A 20,021-nucleotide genomic window follows, 5' to 3' on the forward strand; every position below is an offset into this window, starting at 1 on the left:
GAAAACTCTTAGAGCTCCACCGGGCCCAGTGTGAGCGAGCACTGTGCTGATGCTATTATTATTATTATTATTTCTGTCTAGATGGCTCTGCCTTGTGCCTGGCACATAGCAGGTGCTCCCTCAGTGGCAGTTCCCATTATTGCCCTCCTTCCCAGGCTGGTGGGAGACGAGGCCAGATGGTGAGTGGGCTCAGTTTAGACTTGCGGGTTGGTACTGGGGAGGCACAGAAGGGTAAGGGGCACTGCTGGAGCAGCACTGCAGTGTTCCTCTGGCTTGGTGGGCATGGAGAGCCTGCAGGATGTAGGGCAGGGAGGAAGCTCTGGCCTCGCGGGGGAGAGAGGATGGGACAGGGAGGGAGGCAGTGATGATAGAGGGATGGGAGGGGCCCAGAGAGACGCAGGAGGCATTGCAAAGGCCCCTAGCCAGACTTGCTGTGGGGGGAGGACCGGAAGGAGCCAGAGCTCCGAGGGGTGTGGCCTGGGAGGCTGGGAGGTTACAGGACGATGGAGCACGACTGGGCAGACAGGAGGAGCAGCTGGTCTGGGGGAATCCACCATGGGCTTGGCCCTGGGAGCTGAGTTCAGAGGGCATGGCCCCTTTGTACCTGGCTTTTCTCCTCTCTGGCTGCCCGGGACAGAGCCCGGGGAGGAAGCCACCCTGTGGAAAGCCCTTCTCCCAGGAATTCCCAGTCTTGTCTCTTGGCCTTTAGTAGAGCACTGAAGGCCCCTGGGGGAATGCAGTGGCTGCAGGACATCCTCCCTTGAGTGTCATTAGCTGCAGCTGGGGCCTGGAGTCACAGGGAGGCGGTAACATGATGGTTCAGAGTATAGACTCTGGCCCAGACTTCCTGGGAAGAAGCCTGCTTTGCCACTTTGCTGAACCTGTGACCCTGGACTAATTAGTTCTCTCTGTACCTGGGTCTCCTCATTCGTAAAGGTAATGCGAATATTACCTGCTTCACTGAACTGTTGTGAGGAGTCGGTGAGTTAATACCTACAAAGCGTTTAAAACAGTACCTAGGGTATAGCAAATGCTCAGAAGATGCTGGTACTATTAATATTCCTTAGGGCCACCAGGATGGAGCGAGGGAAGGAAGGCCTTCCATATGGAGCTGGCCAGGCAGTCCCGGGGAGCCCCAGAAGGAGGGTAAAGGTGAACTCAGGCAGGCCCGGGGCAGAATCAGCCCCGAAGGGGCACCACGTGGTTCCTCCCTCCACCCCCTCCACTGCAGTCCCACCTACGGGAGGGAGCCCCCCGTCCCTTCCCCAGCCCCACCAGGAGCACAGAAGCTCTGGCTCTGCAGCTGGGCCAGGACTTGAGCTCAGCTTGGGAGGTCAGATGGATCTGGGTGCTCTGTAGCTTCCCAGCCCGGTGATCATGGGCGACTCATTTCCACCCAGAGCCTCACTCCTTCGATATGAAATAGAGCAACTCCTCAGGCGAGGAAGCCATGAAAACGCCTGACACAGGAGCCCAACCCCCCCAGCTTCCCAGGCAGCTCTGCCTGTGGCTCCTGGGGGTGAACAAATGGACGCCTGACTCTGCGTGTAGGTGGGGAATCTTTATTCAGCAGCAGGGCTGCCTCAGGGGCCACACTCTCCTCCAACCGTGGGTCCAACTGCTTTGTGTCAGATCCAGCTGCTCGGGCCCTGCAGGGCGGGGTGGGGGGCAGGGATGACCGTGGTGGCGGGGACCCCCAGAGCCTGGATGGGGGTGGGTGCTGTGAAGGCAGTGGGCGGGGGGGGGGGCACGGTGTCCAGGGTGGGCTCAGGGCACCCAGGCCATCTTAGCTGCAGCCAGTACAGGCAACATTCACGCACAGCTCACAGTCATCAGCAGCGATGGTCCCTGGGCAGAGGAGAAAACTGGTCAGCTGAACCTGAACCTGAAACATCTGTGGTCCAAGGAGCCACTGACCAGGCAACCAGAGAAGGCCTGCTTCTGAGAGGGTTGGAGGCAGGGGCCTGGCATCCTTCTCATAGATTAAGAGCAAGAAAGTTTAGAAAAAGTGTGAGCAGCTTGGGCTCAAGTCCCAGGTTCTGTCCTCCTAGCAGTGCCTGGGCAAGTCACTTAAACTCTGTGCCTGAGTTTTCCTGCCTGCTCGACTGTGTCAGCCTGACAGAGGGGTTGTGAGGAGAGCTTGCAGGCAAAGAGATTGACCCAGGGCCTGGCACTTAGTAAGTGCTCAATAAATACTAGCTACTAGAGATTATCATACTAAGTGAAGTAAGTCAGAGAAAGACAAATATCCTATGCTATCACTCATGTGGAATCTAATTTAAAAAGTTACAAATAAGCTTATTCACAAACAGAAACAGACTTAACAGATGTCGAAAACAGACTTGTGGTTACCAAATGGGAAGAGTGGGGGGCGGAGATAAATCAGGAGCTTGGGATGAACATACACACACTACTATATATAAGATAGATAACCAACAAGGACCTACTGTATAGCACAGGGAACTCTACTCAATATTCTGTGATAACCTATATGAGAAAAGAATCTAAAAAAGAATGAATAGATGTGTATGTATAACTGAATCACTTGGCTGTACGCCTGAAACTAACACAATATTGTAAATCAATGATACTCCAATAAAATCAAAAGAGAAAAAGAAAAAATACTAGCCAGTTGCCGCGTTCTCCTGGCCAGCTGTTTCATCCCTCACATTTCAGCTTAGATGTCACCCCGTCTTGGAAACATTTCAGATCCCGTTATGTAACAGGGAAGAGCCAAATCTGACTACATGTTGGATCTGTTGTTTCTTTTACTTTATCCTTTTCTTTCCGCTGCTTTTGTTCACTAAAAGGATACTGTCTACACATAATGGCCTGCCTTGGGGAACCCTGCCCCTTTGCCTGAATGTTAAACCAAAGTGCTATTGTTCAGGGAAGCATCCTGACCCTGTCCACCCTGTGGACGGCTGCAAGAAAGAAGAAATTAACACATCCCCTCCCAGAGGCTGGCCATTCCAAGGGACATTTGCAAAACTTATGGCCTTTTTACTTTACTTCCTCATCTCCTCCCCGTCTCTGATCTATAAAAGAAACTGGCATCCAAACCCTGATAAGATGGTTTTCTGGAGACCTTAGTCTGCCATCATCTCGGTCTGCTGGCTTTCCAAATAAAGTTGTATTCCATGCCTCAACACCTCGTCTCTGATTTATTGGCCTGTCGTGCAGTAGGACTCAGTAACACTTATGCCACTGTGGACGTGAGCCATCTCTCTCCCGTGTCCCCACTGTGCCTCCCCCATCATCCCACTGCATTGCAATCATTTTTATGGGTCCGTTTCCTGTGTCCCTTTCCCCCCAATCTGTGTAGTCTTGGAGGTAGGCTGATCACCCCGTCCAGGCTGCCAGGGACTGAAGGGGTTCCTGGCATGCCTGATTTCAGTGCCCCAACCAGGGAGGCCAGGGGCTTGAGTTTCTTGAATCTCCCTGTTCTCAGCCACTGGGTGTTTAACAGAAACCACATGAGGTAGAGGAGCTAGGGTGTGGGAGGAGAGAGAATGAGGGGCAGGAGTCTTGCCAGGGGTGGGGGGACTCACTCAAGTCCTGGAAAATGCTGTCCGCTTCCCCAGAGGCACAGATGGGCTGGAGGTCCAGTGGCAGGGCCGGGTAGTGGCACATGGAGTGCTGGGATCTCTGGGTTTTCAGGTCAGGGCTGGGCACCCATTGCCCCTCCAGGTCATTCAGCTTCTTCACCGATTCCAGCTGGACCTGGAAGCCTTGGTACTGGAGGAAGAGAGAGAGGAGACGGGAGGGTATCAAAACCTGAGCAGGAAGGGGTGGGGCACTGCCGGGAGACCAGGGCTCCCCGGGCCCCGCAGAGCTTCCGTGTTCTCACGGAGTGGGAACGTCAAGGTCACACTCGGAAGACTGCCTGCGTGGAAGGTGGGGCCTGGTACTTCACACCCCTGTGTCACAGGCTAACTGGGAGATGAGGTCGAGCAGGGCCATGGAGCACGTTGGTTCAAGGCGTGGGCTTTGAAGGCCAGGGGACTTTGGTTCAAATCCCAGCTCTTCCCGACTGGCTGACCATCTCTTCCCCACTCTGAGCCTCATCTGACAAATGGAGATAATTAAACTCCACTGCTCTCTGGTGCCTGGTACCCAGGGCACCCTCGATAACTGCCTGATTGCCCTTGAACTGACATGGTAAAATGATGGCAATGCCTAGTCTAGCCAGCTAGGCTCCAGCTGGGAAGCTGCCACCGCTTCCCCAGGAATCCCTTATTCCTTCCCAAGGAGGCCCCGCCCAGAGTCAGGAATGTGCCACCCAGGAGCCCAGCGGGCAACCTGCCACACCCACAGGCAGGCCCTGTTTCCAGAAGACTCCTAGTCTCACAGCTGCCCTGGAAGGAGACCCAGATTCCCTGCTGTCTTCTCTCTGGGCCTTTGCATATGCTGTGCCCTCTGTCTGGAGCAGTCGGTGACCTCTGCGCCGGGCTACCTCCTGCTCATGCTGCAATGTCAGCTCGAGTTACCAGCCAGGGCAACTTTTTCTGGTGACCCTCCGCCCTCCTCCCTATACATGGGTGAATACAGAGAGTTGTGGGAGCATCAAAGAAGTCTCCCTTCCCTCTGGGCTCTTCAAGGGCAGGGATCCCGTCTTGTTCCACATCTGAACTCTGACCGAGAGGGGCATTTGAGGAGAGCGATGCTGAACGACCATAATTTATTGTTATTATCATCACCATCATAGCCACCATTGACATCCCAGCTGCTCCCCCCAACCAGCTGTGTCCCTGGGCTGTGATTGGGTGTTGGGCTGAGCCCTGGGTCCTCAGCTCTCCTCAGTGAATTGCCCAGCATTCCCTCTCCATCCCAGCCTCTCACCATGGGGACCTTCAGGACAAACCTGGATGTAGACTGACTGTGCGCCCTGCAGCAGTACCAGGAAGACCGCAGCAATGCCACACAGCAGCAGCCCTGACAGTGCCCTGTGAGCCATCTCGTTCCCTCTGTGTCTCGCCACCGTGCACCAGGCTCCCACCTGCTTCCCCAGCTGACAGCTCTTTATAGGCCGGGTTCCAGCTCCCTGGTCACTCATTAACTGGCCAGCCAGGGTGGGGCTGAACAGCTGGCTGGCATCCTGACAAGCCCAGAGCCCATTCCCGGGAAAGGGATTGGGGATGATAGGGGTAAGGAGGCCCAGAGCACACCCGAGCATGATGCAGTGTTAAGCGCCTGCCTTGTGCACAAGACAGCGAGCGAGTGGGGTGAGAGGGAGGCCATTTCACAGACAGGGAAAGCGAGGCTCCAGAGGTAAAGTGTCTTGTCCCAGGTGACAGAGCTAGTCGATAGCAGGGCAGGTCCTCAGGCATCTGACCCAGCTCAGCCTAGGGTTCTTTCTCAGGTCAAAAGGTGCAGACAGACAGGTTGGTCCAGGGCAAGGTGGGCAGATACAAGGCTGACCTCAGAGTTCTCCATGCCCTCAGACCCATGTCTCTCCCACTCCCCTCTCCCCAGTTCTAGTTAAGGACCATCCCGATCAGTCCCTGCCCAGGCCCTCAACCTGCCTCTGCCTGCCATTTCCCATGGTGATGGGTACACTCAGGCCAGGTATTGTCCATCTCACCTGTCAGTGCCTTTCAGAAGCCAATAGCCTACCCCAGTATGGAGGAAAGAGCACCTGCCTTGGAGACAGATTGACCTGGGTTCGAATCCTGATCCTGCCGCAGCCGCGTGACCTTGGCAAGTCACATCGACTCTGACTGAGCCTTAGTTTTCTCTTCCATCAAATGGGCATAATGATAGAATCCACCACAAGAGGTCGCTGTGAGAGTTGATGGGGCTGGGCCCGCCTGAGCTCGTTCTCATCTGGGGGTAACTCGTGCTGTCACAGGTCCCTTAATTTCACAGTTGCCATGCGGGGCAGTGCATGACCTACGACCTCCGTGATTGAAGGTTGGGTCAGGGAGAAGTGCGCAAAGTCTGCAAGGGCGTCATCACCACTGCCAGCCAAGGCAGCTGTCAACAGCATCCGTCCCAGGGCTCTGCTCTGCCAGGCCTGGCGTGCGGTAGGTGCCCCGTGCATAACATTGAATTGAAGCCCAGATAGCCCATCTGTCTATTTCAAGACCACTCTCCAGCCTGTGGCTAAAATCTGATGTCACTGTATTCCCTAAGGCTGATCCTCCTCGCACGAGCCTAATCCCATCTCGTGATTCTGCTGCTGCTGCTTTCCACCTGCCTGAAATGCTCACCTCCTTCTTTCTTTTCTTGGGGGTGAAATGAAAAAAGCTTGAGTGAACTTTGATATTTCCTTTGTCTTGCTTTGAATACGGACTTTGACCTTTACTCTTATGAGTATGAAGAATTTAATAGACTTTCTTACATGACTTCATATCTGTAAACTGAAATAACTGTCAGTAGCAATAACTCTTTTCTCTAATGTACAGGTGCCATGCTGTTCTATGGGCCTAATCTCATTCAATCTGATGGGACAGTGTAATAATTATCTTCAGGCACTGTGTGAGCAGCAGGTTTTCTCTCTGGAATTCTTGCCTCTGCTCAGCTTATGGTAGAAGGAACACAGGCCTTGGATGTAAGGAGATCTGGGTTCAAACCCAGACTCCAGCACTTCTCACCTGTGTGACCTTGTGTGGCTTCTCCAAGCCTCCATTTCTTCATCAGTAAGTGGAGGAAATAATAGACAACCTCACAGTGGCTATTGTGAGGAAAAACTGGACAGTCCCATCCCAAAGGAGCCTGTGACGCTTCCTTTCCCCAGCACGTGCCTGGCCTGTGGGGGCCATGTCGTGAGTGGTGGTTTCCCTGCCTCTCCTTCCCCATGCAGCCCTCCCTGACAGGCCCCATCTCTGAACCTGCAGCTGGGACACTTCTGATCTTCGAATCCCCAGTCCTTGCTCTCTCCACCAAGCAAGCTCAGCCCCACTGGCCAGACACCAAGAGGCAAGGAACAAGCCCATAGGTTTGGAGGCCCCGGTAGCCATGGTCTTCCCTTCTCTGTCTTTCAGCTCTGCCAGCCAAGGCCCATCATGTGTCACTCTCTTCCTGGGAACAAGGTGTGACTTCCCTGTCTGCCTAATCTGACTCAGATTCATATCTCAACGCTACTCTTTCTAATCTCTTCACCAATGACCCACCATCCATCATGCCACAGAGGCACAGACACAAACCCTCGCCACTGCCCCCGTCCAGACAGTGTGTGTTGACGTTTCTCAGGGTGCTGGCTTCTTGAGGGACATGGGAAGTGACTGTCATGCCAGCTTCGACTCTGGTCTCTGTGTGGAAACCTTGAACACGGAGGAGAGCGGGTGGCAGTTAGCCTCTGTGTGTATTTGGGCCGCTCCTCTCTCCGCACTGGACTCCCTGCCCAGTGCCCACCGCCACGGTACCTCCCTGCCCCCAAACTGACCATTTCCCAGCAGCATTTGTCACACCTGACCACTCCATCTTTCTTGGAATAAAACACCTTCTCCACTTGGCTTCTGGGACACACGCTCTTCAGATTTTCTGCCCATTTCATTGGCCTATCTTCTCAGTTTCCTTTGTTGTTTTTTTCTTCTCTTCTTGACCTCTAGAGCTTAGAATGCCCCAGGGGCTCCAGGGTTCAGTCCTTGGACCACTTTCCTTTGTCTATAGTCACCTCCTTGGAGATCTTATCCAGGCTCAAGGACTTTAGTGCCATCGGTACCCTGTTCACTCCCTAGCCTGATCTCTCCCCTCAGCTCCAGACTCATTTATCCACCTCCTCAGCATCTCGCAGAACAGGTGAGGGTACTACCATTCACTCAGTTGCTCAGGCCAAAAATCTGGGGGGTCATCCTTGATGCCTCCCTTTGTTTTGATTGCCGAATTCAATTCATTAGCAAATCCAGTTGGCTCTACCTTCAAAATATTTCTAGACTCCAACTATGTCTCATCATCTCCATTGCCACCGCCAAGGTCCAAGCTATCACCATGCATCACTGGTGTCGTGGATTCTTGCAACAGCCTGGTATTAGTCAGGATTCTCCAGAGAAACAGAACCAATCCTGTTATATATTTATATGTATTCTATCTGTCTATCTATCTTCTATCTAGATTTATTATTTTATTAAATTTAATTAATTCTTTAAAAAATTTTTATTGGAGTAGAGTTGATTTACAATTCTGTGTTAGTTTCAGTTGTACAACGAAGTGAATCACTTATACATATACCTATATCCACTCTTTTTTAGATTCTTTTCCCATATAGGTCACTAGAGTATTGAGAGGAGTTCCCTGTGCTATACAGTAGGTCCTTATTAGTTATCTATTTTATATACAGTAGTGTGTATATGTTAATTCCAATCTCCCAATTTATCCCTCCCGCCCCCTTACACTCCTGGTTAACCATAAGTTTGTTTTCTACATCTGTGACTCTATTTCTGTTTTGTAGATAAGTTGTCTAGATTTATTTTAAAAGATTGGCTCCTTCAATTTTTGGAGCTGGCAAGTTTGAAATCTGTAAGGCAGGTTGGCAGCCTGGAAATTCAGATGCAGTCTTGAGTCTGAATTTTGCAGGACAAGCCAGCAGGTGGGAAAGTCAGGCAGGGTTTCCATGTTGCAACCTTGAGGCAAAATTCCTTCTTCGGGAAACCTCAGTCTTTCTAAGGCCTTCAGCTGATTGAATGAAACCCACATACATTATTCACTTAAACTCTACTGATTGTAAACATTAATCACATCTGAAAAAATATCTTCACAACAACATCTAGACTGCTGGTTGACCAAACAACTGAGCACCACAGCCTGGCCAAGAGGGGTCTCCAGACAGATCTCTCTGTATCCACTCTTGCCTGTCTTCAGGCCTCCAGGAGGCAGCCAGAGTGAGCCTGTTAAAATTTAAGTCAGACCACGTCTCTCCTCTGCTCAAACCCACTAACGGCTTCCCGCTTTACTCAGGGTAAAATTCAAAGGCTTGCACTGGCCTTCCAGGTCCCTCTGGCTCCCCTCCACATCTCTGAGTTCATCTCTAAAAATTCTGCCCTTCACCCTCTGGGTTCCAGCTACACCAGCTTCCTTGCTGTCACCCAAACTTGCCAAAAGTCGCTTACCTCGGGATTCTGCTCTTTACTCGCGCACTTATATAACTCACCCCGTCACTTCTTCCAGGTCTCTGCTCAAATGCCACTTCCCCAAAGAGATCTTTCCCGACCATCCTACCTCAGAAGGCCTCCCCATCACTCCTGGTTCCCTTAACCTGCTTTCTTGTAGCACCTGTCATAGACACACACTTCACTTCTTGCGTTTCTCTCACTACTAGAATGCAAGGAATTGGTCTATTTGGTTCTTCCCAAATAATATATGGCACATGATTGGTGCTTAATAAATACCCGATGAGTTCGATAAATGAATACGAGTCAAATGTTAACTCCGCCAACCACTAGATGTTTGGTCTTGGAAAATGTCCTACTTCTCTGAGCCTCATTCATCTTGTTTAGCATCTTCCTGCCATATGTAAGGGGCCTGGTGACTGTTCAAAAAATGTGAAGACATTTGTGAACTAGTGTTCCTAGTTGTGAAATCACTTGTTTATCAAGAAACAAAATCCTTTTTGTGTCGTATGTTCATAGCAAACTCTAGGGTATATAATAATTTAATTCACACATATTTATTGATGGCCTATTATGTTCCAAGCACCATTCTAGGCACAAGGGATACAGCAACCAACAAGACAGACAAAGCCACTGCCCACAGAGCAGTGCTGGTTGTTTGGAAATGGTGGGTGGGTGGGGGTGTCAGAATAGGGATGTTGAGAAGAAGTTGGGTTCTAGACATTCGTTGAAGTCAGAGCCCACAGGATTCTCTGTTCCCTTGGATGTGGAGGGTAAATTGGGAGGAGTCAAGGACAACTCGACGTTGTTCCACGTCAGATGGGGCTGCCACTTACTGAGATGGGAAGCAGGGATGAGCAAGTTAGGTGAGGGTCTGGAGAGTTCAGTGTGGTAATGTTGAGTTTGAGATGCCTACTTGACCTCTGAGTAGAGATATGGTATGGGCCACAGATATACATGTGTGGTCATCAAGGAGGATCTGATACTTAGAGTCTTGGAACTGGATTGAGAGAGTGACTGGTTGGAGAAGAGGCCAGTCCCAGGGCCGAGATGTAACAGGGCCCTGCAGTATTTGGAGGTAAAGTAGAGCAGGAGGAACCAGCGAAGCCGATGGAGAAGGAGCAGGAGATGGGGCCCCAGAAGAGGGTTGTGTCTTCAAAGCCAAACGAAAAAAGTGTTTCAGGAACAAGAGCATGCTCCCTGGGGTCAAACGCTGGGTTAGCTCTGGTAAAGTGAAGACAGAAACTGCCCCTGGATTTAGCTACATGGAAGTGGCTGGTGACCCTGAGAGGGTCAATTTCAGGAAAGTAGTGGATGTAAACCTGATTGGAGTGGGATCAAGAGAGAAGAGGAGGGCTTCCCTGGTGGCACAGTGGTTGAGAGTCCGCCTGCCGATGCAGGGGACACGGGTTCGTGCCCCGGTCCGGGAAGATCCCACATGCTGCGGAGCTGCTGGGCCCGTGAGCCATGGCCGCTGAGCCTGCGCGTCCGAAGCCTGTGCTCCGCAACGGGAGAGGCCACAACAGTGAGAGGCCCGCGTACCGCAAAAAAAAAAAAAAAAGAGAGAAGAGGAGGACAGGAACAGACACAGTGAGAATGGAGGTCTGGCTCTAGAGCTAGAGAGCTTAACTTTCACTTTGAATTAAAGGGTAAAATGGAGAGATGACAAATTTAAAGAAAAATCGGTGTATTGGGTTGAACACATAAGCAGAGTTGATCTAGAAGACCCTGTATGGGGAGTTGTATAAACCAAAGCGTGGTGGTTTTCCAGCAGCTTCCCTAATGAAATTTTGGCCATTTCCTGAAGAAGTGGGTGACCTAGTGAATGGCTCTATTTTTGCTATGGCCAATGGGAGACTCAGAACCAAATTTGTACCCCAATATAAGTAACTACACTGAATCTCATTCAACCTATGACTTCCCTTTTGACCCATTTCCCCAGTCTACCCATATTGTACTGATCTTGACACACACACACACACACACACACACACACACACACACACACACAGCCCTTTCAGGTTTGTTTGTGTTCTCCCCAGCTGCCATTGTCTTTATGGACTGGGGTTTGGGAACAGTGTTTAAACACAAATAAGTGGATCAGGGCTGTCCCCTGGTGTCAGGCAGGGAGCACTGCATGCAGAGAGATCCAAGCTGCCCTTGTCCTTAAGGCATCCTTCTCTGAGCCACCCCTCGAGAGTTAATGGATGAGGAGGCACATACTCTCTGATTTGAGGGGCAGTGGAAAGCCTCTGTCCCCATGTCTCCTCCCAGGGGTGGAGGGTCCTGCCAATGTGACTGTGACAGTCTCCATAAGGGGAAGCGCATGAGGTCGTTAGGGAAAAGCCCCAGCTTGCTGGCTGGTGTCTGAGTCCTGTGGTCTCCAGATAGTGGATGCTGAGGTAAACGAGAAGACTGCAGTGGCGAGGGGAGGGAGGAGAAAGTGCAGGCCACAGGTGGGACATGGCACTGAAACTGGGGCTTGGGAGCGGCTAAGGGGCAGCCCGGGGCAGCGGGGAACCACAGCGAGGGTGGGACACTTGGGCCTCCAGGGTCTGGTGTTGCCTGAGCTGCGCTGTTCTCTTGGGAGGAGATGGCGTGCCTCTGACCTTGGTTTTTGTTGGTGTGTTTCTGCCTTCCTCCCCCTGTGGTCAAAGGTGTGTGAGCACGTGTATGCATGCCTGCCTGCTGTGAGTACGTGTATATATGTGTGCACTTTGTGTCTATAGGTGAGTGTGTGTGTGCACGTGTGGAGGTGAGTGCGTGTGTGTACGTGTGCATGCGTGTGTGAGAGCATGTGAACACGGGTAGGCTGTCTGCCTCTGTGTGGGCATCTGCACGTGTGAGTGTGGGTGGTGTGTGGATAGGTATGTGTAAGCGTGTGTAGGCATGTGCGTGTGGCATGTGCGTGTTTATGTCTGCATGAGTGTGTAAGCGGGGGAGTGCGAGTGTGTGCCGGGTGCTGGAAGGGAGGCCTCTGTCTCCTGGCTGTGGACAGGGGCCAGGTGGCCGCCGGGGTCCCTCTGAAGCAGCACTGGGCCTGGGCGCGGGGGCTCAGGACTGGGAGGGTGGAGGCCGGGCCTGGGGGAGCAGCCTTCACGCAGCTGCCTGGAAGCTGGGGGATTAACGGAGGACCCGGGAAGGCGTCCAGCCCAGGGCAGCCGGATCCAGATGTTCTCTCTTCTTCAACTCCCCCAGCACCCTCCAGCAGCCGCCCGGATGCTGTGGTTTTGGAGTCAGGCAGAGCAGAGGTCACACTGCTGTGGGCTCTCGAGCAAATCATTCCCTTCGCTGTGTCAGTTCTCTCGATGGTGACATGGAAACAGCACACTGTGGTGGCGGAAATGGGGTGACGGGGGCACAGCAATGCCAGCGAGTGTTCACTGGGGACTGACGATGAGCCGGCCCTGATCTAAGGGCTTTACAAGCGCAAGCACATGGCTTCCTCACATCCCCCTCGGTGGTAGAAAGCGTTCCTTTTCCAGAGAACAGCGGGGCAAGGGAGGTTTTCTAACTCTCCTGAGGACACACAGCTTGTAAGTGGCAGAGCTCCCGAGCTGGTGTCATAGCACCATACACCTGGCCTGTCTGAGCCGTAAGTGGATATAAGGCAGCCCTCGCCGTGCTGGGCACTTTGTAGACCCTCAATAGCTGCCCCCTCGTCCCCTCTCCCCTCTGTCCCTCCTAGGAGTTAAAGGCAACAGTTGAGGGAGAGGGTGAGTCCTCTTCACATCCCCCATGAATGCAACCTCTCAGAAGTTCTGGGAGTCCTGGAATTTGCCAAAGAAATGACCTGGATGTTGGTTCATGTATCCCCACACTGGCAATGGGACAGTAACAGCAACATACTGCTATAGATGCATATACATGATGGTTAGCTGCAGTCCTTCATTCGGCCAACATTTATTGAGCTTCAGTTCTTTGCTGGGCACCAGGGCTCAGAAATGGATAAGACAGTCCCTGCCCTCAAAGGGCTCATGGTCCACGAGGACAGGTGAGGTCAATGCTGTGTGACAGACACGGGGCGTGGGGAAGCTCAGGAGGTGCCAGGAACCCCAAAGAGGCCCCACCTGCCTCCGGCGCGGAAGCGGGGGACCCTTACAGCCGTTTGCTTACATCTCATGCCCGGGATGCTCCTGAAGCCCTCTCCCATGTCCTGCCCCAGCCCGCTTCTTCCAGGAAGCCAGCCCAGACCACAGTCCTTCCTCTTCTTGGGAACTTCCGCAGCCCTTATGCGCCCTCCATGGAACCCAGCCCCTGCTACCTTAATTGTTTCTGGTTTGGGCGCAAGGGACCCCTCTCCACAGTTAGGCTGCATCCCCTCCAGGACACAGCCTCCATCTCACATTCCTGAGAGATCCCAGCGCCCAGGCGGTCCCACACAAGCCCAGGACACACCATCTTTACCGATGCTCCAGTTGGGGGTTCTTTGTTTGCAGCCCATGGGCTGAGCTGCTAAGGAAATCCTAACTGCTGAGTCAGGGACCCCCGCTTTGCCAAGCAGGATTGAGTTTCATTAAGTGGGGATGAAATACGAATTCCCCACAGCATTCATGGGCTTGATGTCCAAGGCGCAGCTGCCATGTATGCTTTGAAATCTGCAGTTGGGGATCATTGTGAAACTTGATTGCTCTGTCTTGGGGACTTCTTAAAGTCCAACTCCCACAATAAGGCCAATCAGACTCCGCCATCAAATGTCAAATAGGAGCTAATGAACCATTCACAGGCTGGGGAGAGAAATCAGGCAATCTCTTATTTCAGGATTATCCCTTCCAAATATTGAATCTGAACCGTAAGCAGAATTTGCTCTAATTGTGTCCTCCTCACGGGTGTGGCGGATCATTGGCATTCGCTTCGTGTCTCGGCTTTCCGGAGGGAGGCTTGACGAGCCAACACGCCGCTTTCCGGAGGCACGTGCCCCTGGGGTACCGCTCGACAGGGAGCAGGCAGGGGGTGCTGGGAGTCCTCCTGCCCCCCTGGCTGAGTCAGTTGAGCTCGATGTTGGCTGGGTGTCCCGAGGGCCTGTGTGGCAGCCTCTTTGTGGGAGAGGGCGGTCAGCATCGAAGGAGGGGGACGCACCCACATAAGCTCCACTGGAAGCCCGGGTGTGGCTTCAGGAGGGTCACGGAGCCCAGGGACAAAGGAATGTGTCTGGTCTCTACTCCTTAATCTGTTGCCTTGGGATCTGCAAAGGTTAGCACCTTGGCTGCCACCCTGTCGGCTGATGTCCAAGTACATATGCTGTTCTCTGGTGCCCCTTTGAAACATCTGGCTGGGTGAGTTGGGTTATAATAGAGGGTTTGCCATCACTTCGACCTGGGGCAGCACTATGATGCAGGAGGTGTTTACTCTCCTCTTGCTTCCTTTAGGAATTGAGGGTACCACGGTGGTGAATCATTCCCTGTGGCAGAGATGGCTGGCTGTCCATCAAAATTTCCTCTCCTCTCTCATACTACACAGTCCTGGATGGAAAGCAACTACCTGGCCAGCGATGTGCAGCTAGGCTTGGTCACATAACTGGCTTTCATCACTGAAATGTAAGAAGAAACAATGAAGGCTACTTACAGTTCAAGGCTCTTAAGAGGCAGCGCACCTTCCCCATCCTGATTTCCCCCTTTTACTGATTGGTTTCAGATGGTGACAAGGTTCTACAGGATGGCAGAGTCACAAGAAGGAAAGAGCCGGGGTCCCTGAATCAACACGTTCAGGATAGGGGCCATGTAAATAGAGTGAATTTAATGGTTCATCCTTCCCTGTAGCTATTGTCATGTGAACTTGGAGTACCTCCTGTAAAGGTGGAGTATGTTGGTTAAATCAATGGAATATATATATATCCCATTGCTTTGGCCAATAAAATGAAGTAGAAGTGATGGTGTGCCAGTTCCAAGCCCAAGTCTTAAGAAATCCTGCATGTTTCTATTTGTTTGCACCTTTGCCATCTCCATATGAACATTTCTGACTGGTCTGCTGGAGAAGAGACACATGGAGTGAGCCAAGACACCCCAGCTGTGTAGCCAAGGCCAGCCTAGACCAGCCTTCAACCAGCAACACATGAGCTGGTTGAACGAGCTGCTGAATGAGCCCAGCAAGATCAGCAGTGCTATCTCGTCACGCCCCATCTGCTTCCAGATGCCTGTGCAGTAAGCACTCACTGCTGTGTGCCACTGAAGTTTTGTGGTGTTTGTTACGTAGCATCAGGACACTAGATAACTGATACAGCAGTCTACCAACCAGGAATGAATCTATTTCTTGGACTCTGCTGTGAGTAAGAGATAAACTTCTATTGTGATGGAAGGTTGTACGTTTTGGAGTTGATTTTTAATAGCAGTTTAACTTACCCTAATTAAAACAACCCACTACTTGCATGGCTTGCCCATCGCTTCATGATGAAGGATCTGGAAAAATCTCTCCAGGTCCATCCAGCATATCTTTTCCTCTTTCTGCACACCAGTTGCGCTGGATTTCCCTCAAGTCCTTGAGGGCCCCAGGCAACTTCCAATATCATGACCTTATATTATGCATTTCCCTCTGCTTAGAACCCCACTCCTTGCCACATAGCATAGCTAACTAACTCTCAGCTAAAATTCCCCACTTCCCCACTCCCCTCCCCAGCCAGCAAGTTTACTCTAATTCTCAGAGGAGGTTACTCCCCTGTTAAGGTGGTCTCAAATCCCTGTGCATGTCTTTGGTGCCTTTGAGACTCCCAGCCCAGGTACATCTTCTCCATCATGAGGCAGGACCCCATCTGGTGTGCTCATGGTGGGTCCCTCCCATCGGGCACACACCTGGCACATTGTACAGGCTCCATGAGTAGTTTTGGAATAAATGGGCTGGTGTAGGTAACATTTTCTGGACTAGGGTTACCAAGGCTTTTCAACAGAACACCTTTGAGCTTGTGAGGACATATGAGGGAACTGCCTCTCCTTCACAGGTGCTGTCTAGTTGTATGTTCATTTTTCTCTTAACCTTCCTTCCCAGCTCAGGCTCTTAAGTGGCCAACCAGTGAGGTGGTGGGCTCTGTAGTTAGTCTGCCTGGGCCCAAATTCTGGCTCTGCTCCTTACCGAATGTGATCTCTCTGACAGGTTTCTTAATGTCTCCCTGCCTCGGTTTCCTCATCTATAAAAGGGGGTTTATGAGAGTACCCATCTCATAAGGTTGCTCTGAGGAATAAATGAATTCATATGTGTAAAGCATATTCACAGAGCCTCACATATGGTCAAAGTTATAAAAGCATAAGCTATAATTATTCAAGGTCAGGGACTATATTTTATTCATTTTTGTGTCTACCAAGTGCTTAAATCTATGCTGGCAAAAATAATGTGCTCAATAAGTGCCTTTAAAGAAAAAAAAATTCCAGAGGGTTTAAAAGAAAAACTTCATTATTATTATTATTATCACTTATTTTTTAGGCCGTGCCGAGCGGCTTGAGGAATCTTAGTTCCCTGACCAGGGATTGAACCCGGGGTTCCAGCAGTGAAAGCGCAGAGTCCTAACCACTGGAACACCAGGGAATTCCCTCATGATTTTTCTAGAGCAGGTTTACCATGAAATTAAGAGGAAGGTACAGATATTTCCAATACACCCCTGGCCCCACACATGCATGGCCTCCCCCATCATCAACAACACCCACCAGAATGTTACCTTTTTTTTTTAAAACCAAGAATGAACCTACATTGACACATTATGATCACCCAAAGTCTATTGTTTACCTTAGGGTTCACTCTTGGTGTTGTGTATGTGTGGGTCTGAACAAATGTGTAATGGCATCCACCCATCATGATGGTACCACACAGAGCATCTTCACTGTGATTATTTTGTTTTGCTTTCTTCACCTCATCATGTCATGAGTTCATAGGGGATGGGTCCCAGCATCTCAGGCTCCTCTCCATCGGTCTCACAAAGCCTGCCTCTCTGGGGGGAGTGGGCCGGTGCTTCCCTTGAATCTGGGCACTTTTCTCCTTGGCTCCCTCCTATCCCAGCTCTTAGAGCACTTAATACACTCAACACATATGCTCCTTCTCTTGGCAAGAATCTTGCCCTTCACCTGTTTGTTTACAATAATGCCAGCAGCACACAGGGCCACTTCATAGACTCCTTCAGTTTTGCCGTGGTGACATTCACGCTGCTCCCTTTGGAACAGTGCTAGTCCCTAGATGTCGATATCGCCTTCCTTGTAGGTTCACGTGTAGGTGGCCAAAGGAACAACTTCCTGTTTTCTAAGAGGCCGGGAGAGCATACAGTGGGTGCTTCTCCTCTTTCTCTTTGTGTTAGTCATTTTGGTGAAATTACTGGAAGATGGTGGTTCCGGCTGAAAGGCCATAAACGCTTTTCGAATGAATGAATCAAAAAAAGCCTCAGAAATAGTATTGGGAAAAAAAGATCAAAACGTATAAGCTGATATGCCTGTTCAACAAGGTCCTACTATATAGCACAGGGAATTAATTCAATATCTTGTGATAAACCATAATGGAAAAGAATCTGAAAATGAATATATATATGTATAACTGAATGACTTTGCTGACAGCAGAAATTAACACAACACTATAAATCAACTAGACTTCAATAAAGTAAATTAAAAAAAAAGAAATAGCTGTTCAAGTCGAGGCGGCTCCTAGTTCACATATGGCTCAAATCAGCAATCAGGGAAGACTATGCTCGTGGTGTTTTACTACATCTTATTTGTACCCCAATGGCACCCCAACTTGGTCCCTGCCTTGCTTCCCTTGAAGACTTGCCACTCCTGGGATCCTGAAGAAGTGGCCCAGGAATGGCAGCGATGCTGAAAATTTTCAAGCATCATTGACTAGTCTGAGGTGATACACTTGATGGGGCAGAGTTCATCGATACGTGTTTTGACCTGTTTATTTAAAAATTCACTGCGTTGAAAGTAGGCGTAGAGGGAACTTACCTTAACATAATAAAGGCCATATATGACAAACCCACAGCAAACATCATCCTCAATAGTGAAAAGCTGAAACCATTTCCACTAAGATCAGGAACAAGACAAGGTTGCCCACTCTAACCACTATTATTCAGCATAGTTTTGGAAGTTTTAGCCACAGCAATCAGAGAAGAAAAGGAAATAGAAGGAATCCAAATCAGAAAAGAAGAAGTAAAGCTGTCACTGTTTACAGATGACATGATACTATACATAGAGAATCCTAAAGATGCTACCAGAAAACTACTAGAGCTAATCAATGAATTTGGTAAAGTAGCAGGATACAAAATTAATGCACAGAAATCTCTTGCATTCCTATACACTAATGATGAAAAATCTGAAAGTGAAATTAAGAAAACACTCCCATTTACCATTGCAACAAAAAGAATAAAATACCTAGGAATAAACTTACCTAAGTAGACAAAAGATCTGTATGCAGAAAATTATAAGACACTCATGAAAGAAATTAAAGATGATAAAAATAGATGGAGAGATATACCATGTTCTTGGATTAGAAGAACCAACATTGTGAAAATGACTCTACTACCCAAAGCAATCTACAGATTCAATGCAATCCTTATCGAACTACCACTGGCATTTTTCACAGAACTAGAACAAAAAATTCCACACTTTGTATGGAAACACAAAAGACCCTGAATAGCCAAAGCAATCTTAAGAAAGAAAAACAGAGCTGGAGGAATCAGGCTCCTTGACTTCAGACTATACTACAAAGCTACAGTAATCAAGGCTGTATGGTACTTGCACAAAAACAGAAATATAGATCAATGGAACAGGATAGAAAGCCCAGAGATAAACCCACACACATATGGTCACCTTATCTTTGATAAAGGAGGCAAGAATATACAATGGAGAAAAGACAGCCTCTACAATAAGTGGTGCTGGGAAAACGGGACAGCTACATGTAAAAGAATGAAATTAGAACACTCCCTAACACCATACACACAAAAACCTCAAAATGGACTAAAGACCTAAATGGAAGGCCAGACACTATCAAACTCTTAGAGGAAAACATAGGCAGACCACTCTATGACATAAATCACAGCGAGATCCTTTTTGACCCACCTCCTAGAGAGATGGAAATAAAAACAAAAATAAACAAGTGGGACCTAATAAAACTTAAAAGTTTTTGTACAGCAAAGGAAACCATAAACAGGACGAAAAGACAAGCCTCAGAATGGGAGAAAATATTTGCAAATGAAGCAACTGGCAAAGGATTAATCTCCAAAATTTACAAGCAGCCCATGCAGCTCAATATCAAAAAAACAAACAACCCAATCCAAAAATGGGCAGAAAACCTAAATAGACATTTCTCCAAAGAAGATATACAGACTGCCAACAAACACATGAAAGAATGCTCAACATCATTAATCATTAGAGAAATGAAAATCAAAACTACAATGCGATATCATCTCACACTGGTCAGAATGACCATCATCAAAAAATCTACAAACAGTAAATGCTGGAGAGGGTGTGGAGAAAAGGGAACTCTCATACACTCTTGGTAGGAATGTAAATCGATACAGCCACTATGGAGAACAGTATGGAGGTTCCTTAAAAAAGTAAAAATAGAACTACCATACGACCCAGCAATCCCACTACTGGGCATATACCCTGAGAAAACCATAATTCAAAAAGAGTCATGTACCACAATGTTCATTGCAGCTCTATTTACCATAGCCAGGACATGGAAGCAACCTAAGTGTTCATCATCGGATGAAGGGATAAAGAAGATGTGGCACATATATACAATGGAATATTGCTCAGCCATAAAAAGAAATGAAATTGATTATTTGTAGTGAGGTGGATGGACGTAGAGTCTGTCATACAGAGTGAAGTAAGTAAGAAAGAGAAAAACAAATACCTTATGCTAACACATATATATGGAATCTAAAAGAAAATGGTCATGAAGAACCTAGGGGCAAGACGGGAATAAAGACAGAGACTTACTAGAGGATGGACTTGAGGACATGGGGAGAGGGAAGGGTAAGCTGGGACAAAGTGAAAGAGTTGT

At 49.5% G+C, this 20,021-nt stretch overlaps 1 protein-coding gene and 1 long non-coding RNA gene across 2 annotated transcripts in view; both read right to left on the reverse strand.

Moving 5' to 3' along the window:
* The window catches only part of LOC125961419 (uncharacterized), a 208,657-nt gene that overhangs the window by 186,808 nt on the left and 1,828 nt on the right, over nt 1-20,021 (reverse strand). The gene's annotated exons all lie outside the window — the stretch shown is intronic.
* On the reverse strand, nt 1,708-4,977 carry GUCA2B (guanylate cyclase activator 2B). The gene is made up of 3 exons (XM_004266368.2): nt 4,865-4,977; nt 3,552-3,738; nt 1,708-1,848 (listed from the first exon to the last, which is right to left on the reverse strand). Exons 1-3 carry the CDS (start codon nt 4,955-4,957, stop codon nt 1,787-1,789), a joined length of 342 nt encoding a protein of 113 aa, XP_004266416.2. The 5' UTR covers nt 4,958-4,977; the 3' UTR covers nt 1,708-1,786.

The sequence above is a fragment of the Orcinus orca genome, chromosome 1 (assembly GCF_937001465.1).
Source record: "Orcinus orca chromosome 1, mOrcOrc1.1, whole genome shotgun sequence".
NCBI lineage: Eukaryota > Metazoa > Chordata > Mammalia > Artiodactyla > Delphinidae > Orcinus > Orcinus orca.